A 24,182-nucleotide genomic window follows, 5' to 3' on the forward strand; every position below is an offset into this window, starting at 1 on the left:
CTGAATCAGAATTGCAGAGTTGGACTCCAGGGATCTCAAAAAAATTTTAAGTGCTCTGGGAACATACCAATTTGTCTCTACTTAAGCATTTGCTTTTCAATAGAACTACCAAAACAAACCAAAAATAGCAATTGAGGAACCTCTGCTCATTTGAGGACTGCAAAAGTAAAGATTTTTTTAAAAAAACAGTTTTGCAAGATATCAACAGAAGCACGTTTGTCGAGATAATTTGAAAGTAACTTCAAGTGATTCCACTTTTAAAAAGTTCCACTAAAACGGCAATTCAGAATGTTTTTATTCTTAGGAGACGAAATGATAGAACTTTTAACCTTAAAATGATTTCCAAGCAGACATTTTTTACTACGTGTACTTGATGAATGGGTGCTTTCCTAGCTTTGGTGTTTCATCTGGAGATTGAGAAGGGTGTGCAAACACGCTCTGGGAACACGTCTGTTGTAAACGTGCTTCGCGAGCAGGCGAGTAGCTGGAGGCAGGTGCCCGCATCGTGAATGCTAGCCCACAGAAACCTCTTGCGCCTTGGGCGGAGGTGGCTCCGGTACTCACACCACGTCAGTACCGGAGCAACCTGCGCTGATGAGAGGTGCCCCTTCGCCAGGAGGGACAGAGCGTCTGTTCCCGCCTCCTGGGGCTCCAACAATGTTCCGCGCTGGCTCCCTTTCCCCACCCAGAGCCGGACCTCTTAACCTGCCCCCGCAGACTGGCCTGAGAGAGGCCGGGCCGCCGTTTCCCTACCGCTGTTTCCGGGGTGGGCGGAGCCAGAGCTGGGCGGGTCCTTTTCTGGGGTGGGTCCTCTTTCCGGACCGCAGGGCAGTGCAGGTCGAATTCCGAGATGGGAGGGGCGAGACCTCCCGGGATAGGCGGAGCCGGGCGGGGCCTTTAGAAGTGGGCGTGGTGAGCTTCCCAGGAGCTGCAAGTCTCCTAGTTCCGCGAGGCTCGCGGGCAGGTCATGCTGCGCACGCTCTGTTCTCGTCTGGGCGCCCCGTTCCTTCCCGCCACGCTGGGCCTTGGGCCCTGCCTAGGTCGGGCGGTGTCGGGGGCGCGCGAGCAGGGCTGGCTGCAACCTGCAGGCCACGATACGGGCGTCAAGGTGTACAACAGCCTCACTCGGAGGAAGGACCCCTTAATCGTGGGCAGCGCTGACGCCGCCTCCTGGTAGCCTCCTGGGAATTGGGGTGGGGGCGGAGTGTTGTGGGAGGTAGGGGGAAGGACTGTGGACTGAGCATATCTGGGGGCGGGAGTTCAGGTGGAAATCATTTAGTAAGTAATAAAATACATGGGAGGCACCATTGAAGACACTGGTATAGTCACAGTGAATTGACAGGGTTTGGATATAAATTTAGAGATTCAAGTAATAGGATCCCAGCTATGCAATCCCCAAAAGTAGTTACTTAAAAAAAAAATATGTGGTTTTATGATAATCATAGCTGGGAAAAGTGGTGTCCTTTCTTGCATATTGATTTCACATGATGGATTTTAACTTTGTTCCTAGGTATAGCTGTGGACCGACTGTCTATGATCATGCACACCTTGGCCATGCTTGGTGAGTATCCCTGAATTTGAATTTTCAGTCATTTATTTAAAGCAAAAGCTGTTTGCAGGTTTTGTCCATCTCAACTGGCTACTTAAGAATACCGAATAATTACTATATTCCAAGTATCATGGTAAGCACACACATTACAGTCTCATTTGGTTCTAACAGTTCTAAGCACTTATACCCATTTCACAGGTGAGGCAATGAGAAGTAGTGAAAATGACCCGTTTTGGAATTTTACGTTGATGGGTTTAGTGAGATGAGGCCTTTCCAAGGGCCCTGCAGTCAGCTGGTCAGAAGTTATTTCTGGCTGGTAAACCATTTTTTTGCTTCCCAACTTTGGACAAGTCACTTTATTGTTTTGGTTTCTTCATCTTTGACATGGGGATGATAATAGTATCCCTCTTTTTGAACTTAAGAATTTTATGAGACAACGCCCATACAGTGCTGCTTAATACCTAAACGCGTGATGAGGGCTCAACAGTTATTGAGGATAAGTAATGTATATAGACTTTTAAACTTGTTCAGATTGAGACTAAAAGTAAAAAGTTACCTTTAATACACATTTAAAAAAGTAAGATCTGAACTTTTTTGTGTTTTGTTATAACAAAAGATCTAGAAATCATTTTTTTCTTCACTTTGGGCTAACATACTTTTAATTACAAAAAGCATATTTTGATCTCTTTATTGAAGTATAAAATATGTTAGGGAAATATTAAAAACAGTAAGTAACCTCCCAACCTGAAAAACCTCTCTATGAAGGCAGAAGAGAAAGAAAACAATTTTTATTATTGAATAAGTGTTTAACCGTAATGGGATGCACATTACAGGCAACCTGCTAAAAGGATTGCAAAAACAAAGAAATTGCACTCTTCTATAGAGCCAAGTGGATACAACTCACTAAATTAGGCAGGGTTTGCAATGTGGAGTCAGGTGACAAGTTAGGCCCTTCTCCCATTGGGTGATAGAGCATTATTTTCCTTGATGACTTTATTTCAAATAGAAAGCTCCCAGGTTCTTGGAAGTTTTTCTGAGTTGAGATTGACAGAGGCCTATTTAGCCATTAGAAAGATTGACATACATTTTAAAAGGACTGAGGAAGAAATTGTGAAGGGAGAAATGGGGGAGAGTCTCTTCTCTTTCAACTAGAGAATCAAGCCTCCAAGTTATAATTTGTATTTGCCCTTACAAATACAGAAAAGAGTACAGATCTTAAGTGTACAGCTGAATGAATGTTCATGGCTCTTCAGTGGAGAAACAGGATTGTACCACACCCCAGACGCCGCCTCTGTTTCCCACTTCATCACTTCCTTCCCCCACCTCCCACTCAAGGATAACCACTGTGCAAGCCTTGATGGTCAAAACTCATTCTTCAAGAAGAGTCATTCGATTTAGAATGCTCCTGAGAGGTAGAATGCCACTAAGTACTACAAGGTTTCTAAGTTGGGAGGTCTTGGGGGCAGGGATGGTCAGGCATGGCTCCACTGTTCTTAAGGTAAAGTTCAAAATCTTAAGGACATCTCTGTGGTTCTGCAAGTCTGTCCTGTTTACTTTCCAAGTTCATGTCTCCCCACTTTCCTCCCTGGGTAGCTACACCAACTCCTATGTTAAAAAATAGTTAACAGGCACAGATAGCACTTGCTATGTGCCAGGCACTGTTCTAAATGCTTGACAAACACCGGCCAATGTAATCCTAACAGCAAATGACAGTGTTGTTATTATCTCCAAATTACAAATGGGGATACTGCGATGCAGAGGGATGCAGAGGGCTAACGAACCAGCCCCAGGTTCCACAGCTGAGAAGTGATGAACCAGGCAGATGGGCTGAGTTCTCTGACCCTCTACCTTGCAGTCTCCCGTGGTTCACTTGAGTGGCCCCTGGGGAAGCAGCCCACCTGCAGGAATTGGAGCTCTTGCAGCCCTTGAGCATCTCTGGGCCAAGCATGTGACTTCACTTTTGTTCTCACTTTAAGTTCCCATTAACTCTTCTTTCTCTTAAATCTCATGTCTTGTAGAGTCTTGACTCAAGATGAAAGGAAGGCATAGTGATGATAATGGTGATAGTAGCTGCTACTTGTTGGAATTCCTGCTGTGCAGGCACTAAGATTATTTACAACAACTCCTTGAGATAGTGGAATTTTGCCTAATTTATAAATAAGTAGTCCGAGGCTTAAAACAGCTGAATATTTTGGCAAGGATTTTCAGAGAGAGTTTTGTCATCGGAATGGACAGATTTGGCCTCAGCTGTGTTTGGGGTGAGTGATTATGGCTAGTTTTCGAGGGAAAATGATTTTATGAACACAGATTTAGAGAGTCTGTATGGATGACAGAGATGAACATGAGATTGACCTTAAATTCTAATGTTGCTTTTATGTAAAACCAGATTCTTGAGATTTTGAATGGATCTTAATAGATTTTAAAACCTTTTGGTTTCACAAGTCTGAATTATATCGTTGTATTCTGTCAAGGAGTTGATGTTTAAATATGCCACAATCATGTGCACCTTTCTTAGAAGTAGTAGTATACACCTTTAATAGGATTGTATATATCTTGATTTATAATCATTTGTTATTTGCTTCTCTTTTGTCATGGTGAAGCATTAGAGTTATTCTAGAACATGAACAAAAATGGTAAAATCTCTCAGTATTTTAACTAGTGAGATTATACGAATACATTTTTATACAACTAAATAGATGTAAACGTAAACAACAGCTCTAAAATTAAGAATGTTAACATTGTATCCTGAAATTAAGGTAGTACCTTTGCCGATTTCTTTTGGAGACCAGTCAGTAAAAAGCTTTTCCTTTCTCTAGCTGCACTCGAACTATCAATTATACCACACACTTGAAGGTAGGCAGTAGCATGTTAAATAATGTAATGCACTATTTTTAAAGATTACAATGATGACTTTCTGTATTACAGACGACCTAACATTTTTTTTCTTTCAGCTCATATGTTAGATTTGATATAATTCGAAGGATCCTAACCAGAGTTTTTGGATGCAACATCATCATGGTTATGGGAATTACAGATGTGGATGATAAGATAATTAAAAAGGCCAATGAGGTGAGTGTAGAAGATTATATTGATAACTTGATCAGGGTCAGTGTTCTGACCCTAATGTGATAGTTTTTCTTATTTGTTTTTCACATGTACTTTTCCCTATTGTCTATGCATGGGCCAGTGAGTGTACTCTGACAGATTACCAGAGGGATCTCTTTGTCCTGGTAAAGGAAATTCAGGCGTAATTTGAATTACCTCATTCTGTGGTGGCCTCATGACTTGAATCCATTATCCTATCTCTGGCCCTTTAGCCTCCAAGGTAAATAATACCTACTCCCTCTTTATAGATGGAAGTCAAAAGGCCACTTTTGAGCTAGGGAAATTTATATGAGGTTAAATTTTCTCATCTGTTATGTGAACAGGGCACTTGTATTTCATGTAACATATAAAGGAAAATTTGGAGAAATTCTAATGAGGAATTAAATTAGTTTTATAAATAGTTATAGTTTTAAAAGTCTACTTTCAAAGTTTCACCTCCGTTTTTTATAAGTAGCAACTTTAACCATTATCTCTAAAGACCTATAAATAATTGTTAAATTATCTAATTTACAGAAAAACCTATGTGGAGTGCTTTACATTCCTGTAATTTTACGAAATGTGTGTACACGTACACAATATTTTTTTAGAAAACCAGTTTATACTTTGTATTGGCTTATAGTCTGTTTTCTACTTACTATATTTTGAGGGGTTTTTTTTCATGTTTTTAAATATTCTTGAACATTTTTAAAAAGCCTTATAGCATTCTTATCACATGGACATAATTTACCATCTTTGTATTTGGACTCTTAGGTTACTTACATATTCTATTTCTTTCAGATTTACTCTATAGAAACCACACCTTCCTATTTTCTGCTGATTTGCCTTTTTAATAACTAGATAGCATTCTACTGTGGGTGTATTCAGCAGTTCTCTTAGGTCCCTCTGTTATTGACTCTTCGTGTTGTTTCTAGCTATTAAAAATGGTGCTACTTTTTTGTTTCCTTAAACATTTTTCCCGAAGTGGAACTGCTAGATTAAAGGGTAAGCAGTCTGTTTGATGTTTTATCACTCTCTTTAGAGTCAGATCATTTCAGGGAGAGGGTTACTGGCAGTGCTGAAGATCAGTTCCAACTTTAGACTTATTTCCTCATGTCCTCATCACAGTGAGGTTTCCAGTTTCTGTTGTGTTCAGGTAGTTTATTCATTGTATTGTGTTCCCTTGAGTAGACTTGATTTCTATTTCCAGAACTGTCCCTGAGCATGCATCGAACTATCTGGGGTCAGGCCTGTGCCCGCCTTCATGTGAACAGAGGTGAGGAAGACGGTTCCTTTTTTGGCTTGTGTCCAGGAGGCAGACGGACCCACAAACAGATGCTCTGTATGTGACAGTTTATAAGCCCAGATAGAGAGATGCAATGAATATCACCCAGCCTTCCTGGAATTCAGAAATGACTAGAGAGGTAGTAAGGCATTGTGGGCCAGGATGATGTATTGAGGACTTGGAAGTTGTTCTGTAAGCTCTTGGGACCTAGCACAGAATCAGCTTGGTTCAGTGGAAAGGGCGCACTTTAGGTGTGGGAAGGACGTGACTAGAGACAGGGCCACTAGGAGGGGTCAGTGGGAGCCACACACTGAGAGAGGACATGTTTCAGAGAGCAGACTTTGTAAGGAGAGAAAGAGAATGAATTTGAGGTACCTAAAGAAACCCAAACCACTCAGAGCTGTGGTATAATAGAAAATAGTTGGTCTTTGTGATTCCTGGCACAGAGCTCCTAAAACCATAGAATCTGTAGAGTGATAGTGTCTTCCATATGCTAATGAGATGACTGGTCGCTGGGCCCCCTGGATGGCTTCAGGATGGGGGCTGGTGTCAGAAAGGCCAAGCCCTGAATAGAGCTGAGGACTTTCACTGCCACCTCATCTCTCCACTCCTACCTCCTGGGTGGGGAGAGGGGCCCGAGATGGAGTTGCTCATCAAGGGCCAATGATTAAGTCAACCTTCTCCAGTAATGAAATCTCCATAAAAATCCCCAAATGACAGAGCTAGATAGCGCATGGCTGGTGAACACAGGGAAGTGCTGGGTGTGACGCTCCCAGAGAGGCACGGTCGTTCCACTCCTTTCCCACACCTTGCCGCCCTGTGCATCTCGTCCATCTGGCTGTTCCTGAGTTGTGTCCTTTATAGTAAGCTGGTAATAGTGAGTAGAATGCTTTCTTGAGTTCTGTGACTCATTCTATCAAAACTCCAAATTTGTAGTCAGTAGGCAGAAGTGCATATGGCCTGGGGACCACCATTTGCAACTGGTGTTCGAAGTAGGGGTCGTGTTGTGGGACTGATTCCCTAACTTTTGGAGTCTGCTAACTCCAGAAAGTGGTGTCAAAAGAGGAGAATTAAATTGTAGGACACCCAGCTAGAGTCAGAGAATCAGAGAAGTGGTTGGTGTTGGAAAAGACCCTACAGTTTGGTCAGAAGATACTGCTGGAATAGAAGCGAAGATGGGCAGTGCTAGCATTTGGGGTACATCACCCCATCCATGATTCTCTCTGATGGTTTGGTTCAAGCCTTTGTCAACATTGGATTCTGTCTCTGCCCCATGTCCATATGCCCCCAACTGTGTTTAGTGTCTCTGGGGTCAGATGTCCACTTGGGTTCAGCCACTTAAGGCCCTACAGGTGAGGTTGTGACATACTAATATGGCCATGGGAGTGAGTGAAGGGTAGATCTGGTGGAACTGGAAGGAGAGGTGGCGGTGGGAAGCAAGAGAGCCTGCTGTGTGTTTGTGACATCTGACCTCATAGCACCCTGCCAGGGGTGGTACATTATCGCCCTTCACACAGGAGAGGAGGGTCTGAGATTGAAGTTGACCTTGTTGGCTGGATTTGGGATGGAAATGACAAAGAAATTAGTGGTCTCTGATATAGTGAGGGAACGAGCAGTTTGAGGTTAAACCGCAGCAGAGGTGGCATTGGGAAATGCAGGTTTGTTAAGGAAGAAGGTGAGCAGGTCAGTGTTTCATCTGTCATCACACTCAGCCAGAGCCTGACATTATTGCAAGTGTGTCTTTGCCCTTCGTAAATTGGGGTCTGCTGAGAGTCTTCTAAAGGAGAGGCAGAGCTGTCAACTTGAAAGTCGCGGAGCATGGCTGGTGGGAGGCCATAGACTGGTCAGGCCCTAGGGTGAGGTCTGGTGGGAAAGAATATGAAGTGGGAGACAGGGACGAGAACTGGAAGATGTTCTGGGAGGGGCAAGGGGGAATGTGGGTGGTCAGCAGAGTGACAAAGAGCCAGGAGTCCATGGAGGGGCGGGTTTCAGAAAGGTGCGGGTGGTGGGCAGCAGTAAATATATGAATAAGGGATTATTTTGAGGGTTTCATAAATGTTACCAAGAGACATCGGTTGTTACTTTGAAATTTTTTTTATAATACTTAGACTATGAAAAGTTGGTAGAATTTGACACCTGATTTTCCATATTTGTTACATGGCAAGATGATAATATGATATTGAATAGTTTTTTGTTCTCAGAATAGTGTCTGTCTTTAACATGATAAACCACATATCTCTATTTGTTTTTAGAATCTAACAAGGAGGCCATTCCTTTTATCTAATGCAGGCTTTTTTAACAATGGTGATATCCTTTGTGACATCTGCTCCAACGCTTGCTTTTAAAATGTTTTAAATTATAATGTTATATTTTTCTGAATCACTTCCTTGACTTTAATTTTGGCCAGTCTTATAGTTTGTCAGGGATAAAAACCACAGGAGGATTTTTGGGGTAGGAATTAATAGCAGCATGGTATATTTGCAGTCACATTTTATGTTAAGAAAAATCATAATAAATGTGTCAGAGTGATTCAAGCCAGTTATTTGTGCTTCAGAACATTGGCCTACATTTCCCTTCTTTCTGGGAAGAAAGCTGAGCACTCAGTCTCAGTGCTGGGGGCCTGACCAGCAGGGTCTCATGCCAGGTCGAGAGCCAACTTGAAATGATTTATGATAATAAGGGAGAGCTAAACAATAACCTGAATTAACAAGGACTAGGACCCCATTTCAGCACTTACCTCCTATAGTTGGTTTTATGGGAAACAAGAGAGAACAGTGCTGTCCTGATATGTGGTCAGCTGCTTAAAAATTAAATTTAAAAGTTTTACTTTTAGAATCTGGTTCCCCCTGTCTCCTCAAGGCCAGCAGTAGATGGTATACCTCTTACAGTTCATCGTCACTCATGAACATTTCTGAACCATGTCCTCTAGGGTTGTGCCATGTGAGCTAGAGAAGCCACATGTGGAACAAGGAGTCGATTGGTCAGTGTTGTACTTGGCGAGCCATTTAAAAGAGTATGTGTGGGTGTGTGGGTGTGTATGCATATGTCCATATTATTCCCACCTTTTAGAACGAGGTAGATTGATTCTACAGTTCACGTGGGATAGCAAAAAAACAGGAATAGCCAGGAAAAGTCTGTAAAATAAGAGTATGGAGGAGAAGCAGCACTACTAAATATTCAAACACATTTTAAAAGCTATAGGAAATTTTTTGTTTTCTTGGATTCTTTTTTTTTTTGCACAGCTTTTTTGAGGTAGAAAGACCCACAATAAATTGCATGTAGGGCACACAAGGCATACTTGTGTGCACTCTAAAGTTTTTGAAAACAAACTTTAAAAAGACTTCCCCAATATGAGACTATAAAAAGCGCCCCAAGGTTCTTTTAGTAATTTGTGGTTTTAGTAACTTGCATACCTGTGAGTCCATCACCAGTGTCGAGATGACGAACATCTCCGTCGCCCCTGAGAGTTTCCTCCACCTGTCGTCATGTCACCCTCCTGGCCTCCCTGTTGCCCTGTCTTGAGCATTTGGCCGATCTACTTTCTGTGTCGGAAGGTTGTGAAATTAAATGTTGTAGATATATGAATAGACAGATAATGGAACACACTAGAAAGTCCAGAAATAGACACAATAAATAGAAATTTGTTTTATGATAAATATGGCATTTCAAATCAGTGGGGAGACAGATGAATTATTCAGTAAAAAGTATTGACAGTTGGGTAACCATCTGGGGAAAAAAAATAAACCAACGTTGGATATATGCCTCACAACCAAATTTGAGGCAGAGCAGAGGTTTAATATAAAAGAAATGAAACCACAAATTACTAAAAGAACCTTGGGGCACTTTTTACAGCCTCATATTGGGGAAGGTTTTTAAAGTTTGTTTTCAGACCCAGAAGCCATTTATGAGAAAAGATTGAGAAATAAAAGATCGCTAAATATAAAAATGAAATTTTCTACATGCTATAAAGTAACCATAAAGCTGAAACACTGAAAAAAAAAAAACATTGAAATTCCTATCAGAGATAAAAGGTTAATTTCTTTCATATAAAAATACTTCCTATAAACCAATATGGAAAGATCTATAACTCAATAGAAAGATGGGTAATTACAGATCATTTAATATAGATAGTTCCTAAACATGTGCCATGTTCTAGCTCACTCAAAATAAGAGAAGTACGAATGAAAATTACAGCACGAAAGCATCTTTTAGCTGCCATGTTGACAAAGTCTAGAAGTTTGTTAGCACTGTGCAGGTAAGGGTGTGGGAAGTAGATACCTGCGTGCATTGCCGGTCAGGTTCAAATGGGTAAAGCTTCTGAGGAAGGCAGTTGGCAGTAGCCAGCAAGTATCCTCTGACCGGTGGTTTCATGTCTCGGTCTATAGCTTAGAAATGTACTTTCCCCTGTGGGAAGTGACGTGTGCAATCGTGTGTGTAGACCTGTGTATCACAGAAAAAAATGGGAAAATAATTGGAGAGGGCTGATGAATCGTCTGTGGGATGGAAGGCAGACAGCCTTTGAAGGGAAGGTGCCGGCTCAGTGTGCTTTTCGAAGACAGTTCTGGAACATTGTTGATAGGGAAGGACGCCAGGTTCAGGCTATGTGTGGAGGGTGCTACATTTCAAGAAGAGAATACAAATGCTCGTATGACAGCAGTCATACTCCTGAGACAACTGGTGACAGTGTTTGCCTCGTAGGAGGGAGGCTGTCCTGGACACCCTTTATGTCAGTTGAGTTCCTGGGAGTGAATTTCCCGTGCAGAAAATGAAAATTACAGATAAATAAATACAAGCAACCTGCTGGCCTGTACATCTAAAATTGCATAGTATTTGAAACTTCTGAAGTGGAAGGTAACACTGAATTTTTAGCTTTTTCATTTGGTTGGGCTTTCATCCTCTGGATAGATATGTTAACTGATTTCTTTTTTAGGAGGTCTGTTTTGTCACAAAGCTACACCACAGGAAAAGGACTAATACGTACTGATCACTAAGCTATGTCTGGGTGCTAGGCATTTCGTCTCTTTAATAGTGATATTAATGTATTTTCTATTTATAACATTGGCTTTCCCATTGCACATTGAATCCTCATAACAACTTAAGGGACAGTTAGGTGGGATTATCACCGTGTTGCAAAGAAAGCCTAAGGGCGCAGAATTTTATTGTCTTGGCCAAGACAGCACAGCCAGAAAGACTCGGGCAGCAATACTTCGTTCACCAGATTTATTTCTTCAGTACATGTTCATTGGTCACAGTTTCTAGGATGATTGCTGTTTTAGGACCCTGGGCTGGGAAGAACATGGGCTTCATAGTGACAGGGTTCAAGGAAGTGTTTTACTTGAGGAAGTTTCTTACTATTCTGGAGCTGAAATTTTCTCAACATAAGATGGAGCCCTGTTTCTCGGGGTTGAGAAGCAGGGAAGGGGAGTGCCCAGCACAGAGCAGATGCTACAGATGCTGGTTGAGTTCCAGTGACTTAAGGGTCACTTCACAGGTTAACAGTTATGAAGCCAGATTCAGTTTTAGAACGTCACAGTGTCATGCTTCTATCTTGGGATTATTTTTTCTGTTGAAAAGTAAGGAATACTTTTGTGTGCCAGCCCACTGAGAATCTGAGGCTGCAGGTATATGCTCCCAAATGCCCTGAGTTCAGAATTCAATGTCCATTTGTGGGGAGGAGGGTTGCCTTTCCCCAGGAGCCCAGCCATGGGATTGAACACCCATCACAATCTCTATTTTCATGTGCTATATTGTTTTCAAATATTTCTTAGAGATTTTTTTTCTTTAATATATTTTTGACTTCTTTTCCTTTGCCTGCAGCAAAAGAAGGGAAAAGGATAAGATAGGAACCCAAGTTACTGGTTGTTATGTGGAATACATTGATCTGGCTTGCCCTTGTTCTAGAAAAATGGAGGGTTTTTTTTGTATGCTTTAGTTCTTGTTTTCGATTATGTAATGGAAATCATGAATTGTTTATTCTTTTTTTTTTTCTCTCTGACTAGAAAATAGGGTCAACAAACTTTTTTGACTAGCTAAGCTACTAGAATAAATTTGATATTTAAAATTAAATGCTTTTTATGAGCAGGCAGTGCCAAACTGAGGCCAAGCCATGGTAGGGCCATGTGCTCAGCCCTTCCGGCCATTGGAGCTGGTTATGCCTCTGTGTGGTTCTGTTGTGCATACTCCAGACGTCCTAATATGCTTATCTAATCTTTTTGCAGATGAACATATCACCCACTTCTCTTGCCAGTCTTTATGAAGAAGATTTTAAACAAGATATGGCAGCCTTGAAGGTAAAGCCCAGTTCTTCTTGCCACGAGGATAAGAAACTTATACAATGAAATCCAATGTGGCTGACCTACGCCTCTGAGCTACAGAAATAGTCACCTCCCCTTTGCTTTCTTTTAGGTTCTCCCACCCACAGTGTACATGAGGGTAACTGAAAATATTCCTCAGATCATTTCTTTTATTGAAGGAATAATTGCTAATGGACATGCTTATTCAACAGCAAAAGGTAGGGATTATGTTATGAAAACTGATCACTGGATAATACCAATAGGACTTTGACACACATTTGTGTTCTAAGGTGCCAAATGTTTTACTGTCTTTTCCTATGTGAAAACGATGTGAAGTTTTCTTATAGTTATTGTGTTTTTGCAAAATGGTCGTGTAATTTCTTTTTTAAAATATTTTTCAGTCATAGGAGAGATGACCATCTGGAGAGCTAGTCTTGATAAGGCAGAATGCCAACAACTGTTGCATGTAGGTGTGCAGGTATTCATCGCAGTCTTCTTTCAACTACAGTCTTTCATCATAAAAAAAGCTGGAGACAATAGCAGTACCACTAAAGACCCATATTCCCTTGTTAAGGAAGAGCCCGCAGACATTCATTTTTTGTATGGGCATGTTATTTTTTGATGACCAATAAAAGCTGCAGACATCCTAATATTTCAGGCCCTTGGCACTTCAACATGCATCTCTAAATAAGACATCACCCAGCATAACTCTGGACCAGAAGAATCTTGCTTTTAGTGAATAGCCCATTAAAGTACTCAGCTCAGGGTTGAGGATATGCAAGTATTACAATGCTTGTTGTAAGTCAATAATAAACTTCAAAGCACGATAATGAACACGATTTATAGGAATAATTGGACTGTAAGCACCTTTCTCATGGTCCTACCTCAGATACATGCGAGGGTCCTCCTGGCCCCCAGAAATGTGTGTTGCCTTTCTCAATAGCCTATGCACACAGAGGGACTCAGAGTCCTTTGCTTTATCTTATTTGCTATATTTAGATTTTGTTTCCAAGAAAAACTTGTTTTAAAGAGCTTAGGTGACTGAACTGGAGTTTGTTCCAGAAAATTTAGGAAATTGTTTTCTTTCTGTCATGTAACTTGAAATAAAACACATAACCGGATAAACTGATTAATGCTCATGAGGTGCTTAGAGATTCTCATCTGAACACACTGTGGGACTCAATGCTGTTTGTTTTATTACTGTGCTTTATTGTAAATTTTAAGTAATGATATAGATAATCAATTTTAAATAAATTTAGCTGAAACTCAATTTGGACTTCGTGTCAGTTTCACAAAGTTTGATTGTAATTGATCTTTGAACTATTTATGAAGAAACAGTTTGTTCAGCAAATTGATAACAAAGGTATGGGAAAATGTTTCTCCCATTAAAAGGAGCAATTTCTTTCTCTTTTAAAGCATTTTTAGGTACTGTTTACATTCTGACTTAATAGAAAGCAGCTCCCACAGTACTTCTCCCATTTTCACCAGTTTATCCTAGCTTGTAATTAGAGCTTAGTAATAAATTCTGAGTGAGGAAGAAGGACTCTGAAAGGGACACTTTTCTTTTTTCTTGTTAAAAAGAATTGCCTCAACATTTGATACAGAACTTATGCTTGTGTTTTCACTTCTATATCCAGATGTTCGTGATGTGTCCAAATGAATACTTTTAAAAAATAATAGTGGTGGTGTTAATTCTGATTTTAAAATATAGTGAAAGGAACCAAATGAAGATGCCATATTCTGTGTCTAAATTCTAATTACTTATTGGCTATTAAGCTATACAGATGCTGACATTTAATTATGAAATCATAATTACCTTTACAAACAGGCAACGTCTACTTTGATCTTCAGTTGAGAGGAGACAAGTATGGCAAACTCGTCGGTGCGGCCCCCAGTCCTCTTGCAGAGCCAGGTGGGGTGACTCTTGGCCTCCCATATTGGCTTCTGTTTTTCCAATGCTCAGCCGAGACCCCCCCACTCTCTTAGAAGTTGTAATGGTGCCAGAGTGTTGATCACAGCCATGTTTTAAATTTAATTCAGTTTTTCCGAATAGAGAAGACATGTAGAATATACGGTTGACACAGTATATGACCCGTCTCCTCCCCATGCCAGCCTGGTCCTCCAGTTCTTCTCCCTGGAGACAGCACATTGGGCCATTCTTCTGGTTCCTTCTGGAGATACTCTCTGCATGGTGTTGTGTTTTGCTACTCTTCTCCATCTTGCTGTTATCATATATCAAATTCCTAAAGTATTTTTTCATATACTAAATTCCTATAGATGTTTTACCATACATTAAATTCCCGTGTGTATTTCACCATATATTATGTTCCGAATGTATCTGCATCTATTCCTATACTCTCTTCTGTTCCAATGATTTGTTAGATCAAAGTCATTTGATGGAGAAGAAATAAGTATGCAGAACTAAATTAAAAATAATTTTAAAAGGGTACTATTTAAGAGAACCCAACAAAAAAGTAAAAGCCAAAAGAAAAATTGTTTAAGTTATTTCTGTCTTTAAGCATGATCCTCTTGCCTTATAAACTGTGTCATTTATTTGACTCCTCAGAAATGGTATTTGTTACTTTTACTCAATCAGTAGCTTCCTGCTCTCCTGAAGGCAGAGCAGAAAACCTCTAGATCATCCACACCTGTGAGGTATGGCCATGTGTCTTATGGAAGCAGAGGAAGAGTTTCTGAGACTTACATATTCTAGCATCAGCAACACTTATTTTTTAAATAGACTTTATTTTTAGAGCAGCTTTAGGCTCACAGCAAAATTGAGCAGAAGGTACAGAGATTTCCCATTTATCCCCTGCCCTCACACAGGCACAGCCATTCCACCCAGAATGGGGTATTTGTCACAGTTGATGAACCTGTACTGACACATCATTATCACTCAGAGTCCATAGTGTACATTTGGGTTTACTCTTTTTGTCATATATTCTGTGGATTTGAACAAATGTATAACAACATGTATCTACCATTATGGTATACAGAATAGTTTCACTGTCCTAAAAATCTCCCCACCCCCATATCCGTGGCAACTATTGAACTTTTTACTGACTCCATAGTTTTGCCTTTTCCATACTGTCATGTAGTTGGGATCATGCAGAACGTAGCCTTTTCGGACTGGCTTCTTTCACTTAGTGACATGCATTTAAGGTTCTTCCATGTCTTTTCACGGCTTGATAGCTAATTTCTTTTTAGTGCCGAATAATATTTCTCTGTCTGGATGTACCATAGTTTATCCATTCAACTTCTGAGGGAGCTTTTGTTTGCTTCCAAGTTTTAGAATATAAAGAGAGCCCAGTACTGGCACATTGTATGGCTTTCAATAATGTCCTAACCTTCCTCTTCTGAGCCTCCTTACTCTGTGAATATGATTGATACTCTGGTAATTTTCCTTTGCACTCTATATAATTTTTTTAAGTTACTCTGAAAATCAGTTACTGATAAATACAGCTTTCTCACAAGACAGAATAAGGAAGAATGAGTGCTCAGTTCAGAACACCCCTCAGAAAGAAGCATCACTATATGTGTATTTGAAATCTTGGCTCATTCATTATTCAGCTTACAGAAACGGGCCTCACTGCTGATAGACCTCATGCTTCTGCCATATTTTAGGTAAAAGTATTTAGTCCTTCTCAACGTCATGTGGGGAAAGAGAAAAACATATAAATAATAAATGTGAGGTTACTTATAGGAAGGAACAGAATCTTTGGGAAGTGCTTCCTGCATCTCAGTTTTGTGATTTTGGGTTGGTTTGTCCATTCTAGATTCTCTCCCGTTGATCCACCATTTATTATTGGCAGGTGATTCTGACAAGCGGCATGCCAGTGACTTTGCCCTCTGGAAGGCAGCTAAACCCCAAGAGATGTTTTGGGCCTCTCCTTGGGGAAATGGAAGACCTGGCTGGCATATTGAATGTTCTACCATCTCAAGGTAAGGTTTTCTTGGGTTCTTCCCGTGTTTGTGATGTGGAAAACTCAAGCAATGCCTGACTTGGTCAGCAGAGGGCGTAGATGGGGCAAGTTTAATCCTGGCACCAGAGCCCACAAAGCAGCTGATTTGAAAAGAAAGCTAGCGCTCCAGTGGGACTGGCTGTAAGAAGGAAACCAAAACAAACATGGCATGTTTATCTTTCCAACATCGGCACTTGTTATTTTTAGTAGAAAAGCCCACTCGACAGTTCAGTTCTTGATTTCCTATCACCTTTAAGCCAGTTCCAGGTATGCCTTCATCTCTCTGCTCAGGGTCTAGGCGAGGGCAGAGCCCTGGGAACTGGGAACTGAAATAGCTTCCTCTTAACCTGCTCTCTCAGTCCACAGACCCTCACCCCCAAAGCTGGTTCTTGATCAGATCCCACCGAGCATCACCCGCCGTTTCCACATTTCTGGCTCCCTAGGTTTCAGTCTGGCTTTTCCACCAGCTCTTCACCTCGGGCAACACTATGCTCGGGTTGCTTCTGTCTTGGGAATCTCCATAACCACAGGTCCTTCTCTGATCTTGATTTCCAGCGACCTTTTTTGTTTGCTTCTCTTCTCACTGTCTATACGTGACCTGCTACTGCTTGGTTTCCTGAGGTCACTGGTGACCTCAGTGACAGGCAGCTGATGTCCCTGCTCTTTCCTTGGCCTCTGCGAAACAACTTTCTTCTGGTTTCAGCATACCTGCTGGGGCTTCCTCCACTTTCTTTTTGATATCCTCTGTAGACCATTCCTTTGGCACTTCCCATGGTTCTGCCTGTGGCCAGATATCCCTTTTCTTGTGTACGTGTTATACAGAAAGTGTACAAAAGGCAGCATACCGCATATGCTGTCCTGTTCTCTTTTCACATAGCAATCCATCTCGGGAGTTCCCTTGTGTTAATTCGTCTTCATCATTTGTCTCTCGGCTTCATGGTGCTATACTGTGTGGCTGGACCGTCAATCATTTAGCCAGTATCCTGTGGAGAAGCATGTAGTTCTTTCCAATATTTTGCTGTTACAGATACCTGCAGGGAATAACCTGGTGTGTATATTTCCTGTTTGTGGAGGTGAGGGGTTTTTAGTTTCATGTTAACTCAGATTTTGATATTTAAGTCGTTTTTAAAATTAGAAACATAAAGTATGCTTAAGGTGAAAATTTCAATCTACTAGCTTACCCCAAATTTTAAGATCAGTAAACCCAGTCCCCTTCAAATTGGTTGTGGTGCTGTTTTCTGGCTGGGTATAAATGTGTGCATTTGCTGGGGTAATTATTGCCTGTAAGAGTACTCTGCCCCATGCACTGACCCCAAACTGGTTTGGTTTTCAGCCCCATGTAGGTTTACCCAATTGCTACCAGATTGGAAAGCCTCATCCTCCACACCTGTTCATCCAGATTTTGTTCATTCTAGTTAAGGCCTAGGAGGCTTCCACCACAGCTCCCCCTGCTGCCCTCACCTGTGATGCTGTCTGTAGGGTCCATCTGGAAACATCCAGGAATTCTTGAGACATCCAGCTCTTTTATTACTATGAAGCATGGTTCCAACTTTTCATTAAAAACAAACAACTATGTCCAGTCATACTGTATTTATAAATACTTGTTGATTTAACAGCAATGTGGGATGTACGTTGGGTTGTAAAAAGATATTTATTTTTTAGATTCAAATAATTTCTCTAAAGCCGGTAGAAAACATTTAATAAATTTTAAATCTAATGTTACCATTAAATATTTTTGTTGAAATCTAAATAATGAAAATAGTCTGTTTTTCCTTCTCAGTGTTCTTTTACTTTAAAATGGGTCTAATGTATGGACAAGAATAGAGGCTAATATAATGAACACCGTGGACCCATAGTTTAGCTTTATTAAATCTTAACATTGTCATATTTGCTTCAGCTCTTTGTAAAACTGAATCACTTGTTAGAAATGAAGCCCCTGTGCTCTCCTCCCCAATCCTGGTCCCTGCCATCTCACGTTCTTCTGCACAGCATTTGACTTTCAAGGACTCTAAGAGATTCTCAAAGACAGCTGTCCCCAACCTTTTTGGCACCAGGGACCGTGCTCCTATGAGAATCTAATGCCTGACAATCCGAGGTGGAGCTGAGGCGGTGATGCTAGCGCTGGGGAATGGCTGCAACTACAGAAGAAATTTCACTTGCTTGCCTGCCGCTCCTTCCTGCTGTGTGGCCCAGATCCCTTCTCTAAAACCCATTGCTAAGAATGTACAGTAATGGACGATCCACCCAGCCACTGTGCCTGTCTCTGTCACCACTTATCTAAAGCACGACTGGTACATATGCCTTTTTTCTGGACTGAAGGAGGCAAGTGAGAGCAGAGTCAGCCTTTAGCAGGAAGGGATCTTAGCGAGGCTGTCGCACCTTTGGAAATGTCTGTTTTTAACCATTATTAGAAAGATTCACAAAGGTCTACACATCAGCCTCTCTGTCTACTGGGGGAGGTGGCCTCATCACCCCAGCCCTCACAAACCAGCATTTCCACTGGTTGTGCTGACTGTTGCGTTTTTAATTAATCAATTTTTGCATTTTCAGTGTCCTCCAAAGCAGCCACTAGCCGACGTGGACTGTTCATGCTGGTACAGGTTGTTTTTGCAGGTGCTCTGGTGAGAGCTACACAGGCTTTGAATGGTCTGGCTAGCTTCACAGTACCCATCAGCCCTGTTTTCGTGTGCAGTTTTTAGGACATGAGGTTTCCCAGGAAATGCGTAGCCTAGCATTATAGCAGAAATGCTAACAGCTGAAGTGCATTATTTAAATTCTGCTACCTTGTTTTTCATATATGATCACTAAATAGTTAAATTTTCAAAATCCAAATTAAAAATTCTCTTGATTTTATAGTTCTCTTTTGTTAAAGTTGGAAAACCACTAAACTCTACCTACTGTAAGTTTTTAAAAACCATATACCTGGAGCAGAGAATTAAGTCTCTTTACTGGGAGGAAAAGCTAATGAATTAGGGATTTTGTAAAGTTAAAACAGAATTTCAGTTTCTGTTTGTATCAGTTAAATTATCATGCATATTGATTGAAAACTAAGATCCAGTTTATTCATTGCATAAAAGCTGGAAATATTAAATATAAAATGTGATTGGAGAAATGTGTTGATTGAATTGGTTCACAGCTCTGCACTGTGTCTTACAGTTTGGTATTTGGAAGTCAACTGGATATCCATTCAGGTGGGATAGATCTAGCTTTTCCGCACCATGAAAACGAAATTGCACAGTGTGAGGTCTTTCATCAGTGCAAGCAATGGGGAAATTATTTTCTGCATTCTGGTAAGTAATGACTTCAGATTAATTTCTTCTGTTTCAATTCTATTAATTCTGTCTTTATTGGTGAAACATTTAGAAGTAACATAGATCAGCTAATAGGTCAAGAAATGGAGTTGTTTCCTAAATTGTTCTTGAATTTCCATCAGTTGGAAATGAACTTACTTGGGTGGGAATGAGTCTACCTTTTTGGAAATGAAATATGAACTGACAATATGGAAAATGTTTTATAGTGTTGTTCTTTATAAGTTTCTTACAAATAAAACTATTAAGGAACGTCAAATAGTATGACGTAATCTATTACGAATATGCCGATTTTGAGCTATAATATTGTTGCCATATATATATCTGTCATCTGCTAATAACACTGCCTCCCATTTCACTATTCAAAGAACATCGTTACACCAGCCATCCCGTTCTCAGAAGTGGATTGTGAAATAAGCATGTTTTGAGCATAGCGATTTTGGAATTGCCCTTGATGCATGGAAAGATTCACATGTCTAGATTTTGACAATGGTCGTGGGGCCACAATGAACTGGTTTTATTAACTTTTTGGAATGGTAGGGTTGGGAGATGCAGATAATCAACATCTAAAACACAGTGCACTAACAAATACCATTTCTTTTAGTTCTTGAATTAAGGAAATTAGGTTTCCCCAGTGAGGTAGTATTAAATGCAGAGATGCTCCAATTTTATAACATGCAGTAGGCTGCTTAAAGTCTGTGGTGAGAGCTCGTGTGGCTTTTCCCCATTGCAGTACTGATGAGGCTGCTTACCCAGAGTGCACTTACCGTACTGTCTTCTATACCCCCAACCTCTCCTGGGAGTCACCCCCATCTTCACTGTGCGTGCCCTTAGGGCGCCCCAGGAGCGAGCATCCCCATTCCATGACGACTAGCTCACTTCTATACTGCCTTAAAGTAGTCTGGAAAAAAAAAAAAAAAGCAGAAACAAAGTTGGCTGAATTGCTATTTATGGTGTGAGAGCTGTTTTCTGGTATTCTACTTTGTTTCCCTGGTTAGAACTCAGCAGTAGCCAAAATCCACTTTATTTCTGCCAACAATATGCCTTGCTGGGCAGATTCCCTAAGTAGAAGGATAGAAACCCAATGATCCATTTTCAGCTGGTGCTGATGGGGGCAGGGAAGGTAGGCACTGCCTGGGAGGGAGAATGCTTCAGAAATGACCCTCCGGGGATCCAGCTAGTTCCACAATCAGGTGCCTACACTTCACTTCAGAAGTTGTGTGAAATAAAGTCTCTCCCCTTTGGCATGAGGACTTGTGAGTGTAACACAATTAGAGAATAAATGAGCACAGAGCCCAGGTGGAGAGGAAATCTTCAAGGTCCGAGGAGCTGTGAAGGAGGTTTTCCTGTCCTTCGTCTCAGATTCGGGAACAAATCATCATTATATTTACCACCTGGCAAGTTAAAGCTTGATCCCTCCACAGATACTTCATCGGTTAATGCTCTTGCTGAGTTACGGTTTGCAGTGAGCCCTGCGAAATGCAGTGTGCTCTTGAGTGAACTGTGGCTCTAAGGATCAAAAAGGTAACTCGTAGCAGTATGAACACTCACTTCTTCAGCCTCTGTCAGTTAATGATGAGTTCGGTGTTTATAAAACAGTAGGTCTTATTTACCTATAAATGTAGGAATGGGAAAGATTTTGTTCTGACTTTTCCATCTATTAAGGCACTGGAATCTTCGTTCCACTTTTTGCCCTGTCCTGGAGAAATAGCAGTTTCTCCTGACACACAAGAGAATTAATACTTAAAAAAAAAAAATTATTTATTGGGGTAACATTGGTTAATATGTAAATTTCAAGTGTACGATATTATAATACATCACCTGTATATTGCATTGTGTGCTCACTACACAAGGTTTAGTTCCCTTCTGTCACCATATATTTGACCTCCTTTACCCTGTTCATCCTCCCCACTCCTCTCTTCCCCTCTGCAACTATCACACTGTTGTCTGTGTCTGTGAGATTGTTTGCTTGTTTTGTTTGTTGATTTGTTACTTTGCTTTATATCCCACATATGAATGAAGTCATATGGTTCTTGTCCTTTTCCATCTGACTTTTTTCACTTAGCATGATACTCTCAAGGTCTGTCCATGTTGTCCCAAGTGGCAATATTTTATTCTTTTTTATAGCTGAATAGTATTTCATTGTATATATTACCACATCTTCTTTGTCCAGTCACCCATCGAAGGACACTTAGGTAGTTTCCATGTGTTGGTCACTGTGAATTATGCTGCGATAAACATGGAGTACATGTATCTTTACATTAATACTTTTTTTTTTTCTGAAGTGAATGGCTGGAAGGTAGAGTTAGGTAGTCAGATTGTAGTTTTCCAGATATTGTCGATTAAAAAATTTTAATTATGCTTGATGTACATGACACATTAGATAGAGTTACATATTCAAGGTGATATTTCTTTTTGGTAGCCACATTTTAACCAGTTCTCAGAAAAGCTGGAGCCAAGTTTTGTTTCTGAACTGTCAGAAAAAGTAGAAGAATCTTCTGTGAGGAAAGCCAAGGCCCTCTCTTTGAATGAACCTCATAAAAATAAAGCCCAGGATGAATTCCAGGCTCAGACTGAGAAGTTTCTGACATGAGTTTGGTTTTCCTCTGGCCTTTCACATACATGGGGGCGAAAAATACCAAGGTGTTGAGAAGTCTGAAACCAACCACAACAGAAAATCTAATCATTCTCAGAGACCTGCAAGCTCTGCAGGTCTGAACCCCCTGTAAACAAGCTTTTATTGCCCTAAACCTGGTTTGAAAAACTAGAGGTTTGTCCTTTCTTCACGTGTTGAGTCAGTTAAATCATTGTTTCTAAGTTATAGGAAAGCGGGAAAGTTAACTGTTTCTGCCAGTGCCACAGTTCATCTGTCCTTCTCTGGGTTCTGAGTCAATGGTGCCCATCTATGACCCACCGTGGGACTGGGTGTACTTGACTCCCTAGAACAAACGAAGCTGTGGGTACCTTCTGAAGGGTCGGATGTGGGTGAAGATTTGGGGGAAATCTTATATCTACATATACATGGGTATTTGTATATTAGAGAATGCAGCATTTTTTGTTTCCTCCGTGTCCCTGCAGTGGCCACAGTCCCAGCCCTGTGACTCAGTCATCTATTGGAGAAGCACCCGCTTCACCGTCTTCCCCTCTGCGGATGGGGTGGAGGAGTCCCTTTCTTCCCACCCAATTCAGAATGAATGCCTTTGTTTTTGTTTCAGGGCATTTGCACGTGAAAGGTGAAGAAGAAAAAATGTCCAAATCACTGAAAAACTACATTACTATTAAGGTAATGTGCTTTTCTTAGCTCCTGGGTTACTGCCAGCTTGCCGAACCTGTCTCGAAGGCTGATACATAGTATGAGACCCCGAATCTCTGCTTCCCAGTGTTCTCTGGCTCCTTTTCCCTTGGTCCTACAGTGATATTTCTCTGTTCCCCATTCTCTCTCCCCATGCATTCCTCCTGTTTTCTGTTGGCTTTCTTTGTGGACGTCTGCCTTTGTCTTCTTGCATTCCAGGATTCACTTTCTTTCCATTTCTGTTCATAACAATTTTATTATCTCTTGAGTTACGTTTGCTAGATTTCCTTCCTGCTCTTTTTTCTTGTCCTACCACCAGCATCCTATCTAGTGTAGCTTTGGTGTTTGTTGATTTGTTTGATTTTTGCTGCGTGCTGGCTTCTTAACCTACCTGAAAAAATTTTATTGTGCTGTGGAGATGAAGAATGGAATGTGAATTTTCATGTGAATGGGAATCAAGTGCACTGGTAGGAAAACACTTTTAAAAAATTTGATCTTCCTTTGTCTTTGGGTCTGTAAAGCCAACTTAATTTAACCGCAAATTACATTGACAGGGATAGTGATCAGAACTTCATCACACGAATACTCAACTACTGAAGCTATTTTAAAATCTGGTGGGAACCAGATTTAGAATAAAGTCAAAGGGGAGTGTTCCTCACAAAATAATCTTTATGTACTTTTCATAAACAGAAATGTCCAATATTATATAAACTTTCAAAAATACAGAAAAGCTAAAGAAACTTATACTCACCACATAGATTCAAGAATGTTATAATTATGCTATCGTTGCTTCTTTATATGGGAGTAGTAGGTGTATTTGTGTATGTGTATATGTGTGTGCACATAAATACACATTTTATTGTTGTTGAACCATGAGAACATATGTTGCAGACTTCTCTATTTTGCATGCAACTCCTGAATATAAGGATGGTTTTCTACATAACCCAAACCTAATAAAGCTAGCAATAATTTCTTAATATTATCAGTTACCTAGTCCCTAGTTCGATTTCTCCATTAGTCCTAGTACATTTTTATAGCTTTTTTTAAAACCAGGATCCAGTCAAATTCATGTGTTGCATTTGGATGTTGTGTCTTCTTAGGCTTTTTTTTTTTTTCAGTAGTGATAAGAAATGTAACATAACATTCACCATGTTAACCGTTTTTATGTGTACGGCTCAGTAGCATAAACTACGTTCACACTGTTGTGTAACAGAGCCCGGAGCTGTTTCATCTTGCAGAGCTGAAACACTCCACCCAATGAACAGCTCTCCATTTCCTCCTCCCTGCTCCTGGCAACCACCATTTGTGACTGGCTTATTTCACTTAGCACAGTGTCCTCAAGGTTGAACTGTATTGTGGTGTGTGATAGGATTTTCTTCTTATTTTAAGGCTGAATAATATTACACCGTTCT

The 24,182-nt window shown here is 40.7% G+C and overlaps 1 protein-coding gene across 2 annotated transcripts in view; it reads left to right on the forward strand.

Annotated features, from left to right (window-relative positions):
* Nucleotides 1–923: 923 nt before the first annotated feature.
* The window catches only part of CARS2 (cysteinyl-tRNA synthetase 2, mitochondrial), a 37,995-nt gene continuing 14,736 nt past the window's right edge, over nucleotides 924–24,182 (forward strand). The window contains exons 1-9 of one of the 2 annotated variants that reach the window (XM_039866270.1): nucleotides 924–1,173; nucleotides 1,511–1,561; nucleotides 4,501–4,618; nucleotides 12,134–12,205; nucleotides 12,321–12,426; nucleotides 14,037–14,120; nucleotides 16,021–16,150; nucleotides 19,327–19,460; nucleotides 22,694–22,761. In XM_039866270.1, coding sequence (XP_039722204.1) covers nucleotides 968–1,173; nucleotides 1,511–1,561; nucleotides 4,501–4,618; nucleotides 12,134–12,205; nucleotides 12,321–12,426; nucleotides 14,037–14,120; nucleotides 16,021–16,150; nucleotides 19,327–19,460; nucleotides 22,694–22,761 — 969 coding nt within the window. In that variant the 5' untranslated portion in view covers nucleotides 924–967. Of the gene's footprint in view, nucleotides 1,174–1,510; nucleotides 1,562–4,500; nucleotides 4,619–10,613; nucleotides 10,767–12,133; nucleotides 12,206–12,320; nucleotides 12,427–14,036; nucleotides 14,121–16,020; nucleotides 16,151–19,326; nucleotides 19,461–22,693; nucleotides 22,762–24,182 lie in introns of those variants that run through there. The other variant, XM_039866271.1, reaches the window with a different exon arrangement.

The sequence above is a fragment of the Pteropus medius genome, unplaced genomic scaffold, assembly GCF_902729225.1.
Source record: "Pteropus medius unplaced genomic scaffold, Ma_sr-lr_union100, whole genome shotgun sequence".
In the NCBI taxonomy this organism is placed as follows: domain Eukaryota; kingdom Metazoa; phylum Chordata; class Mammalia; order Chiroptera; family Pteropodidae; genus Pteropus; species Pteropus medius.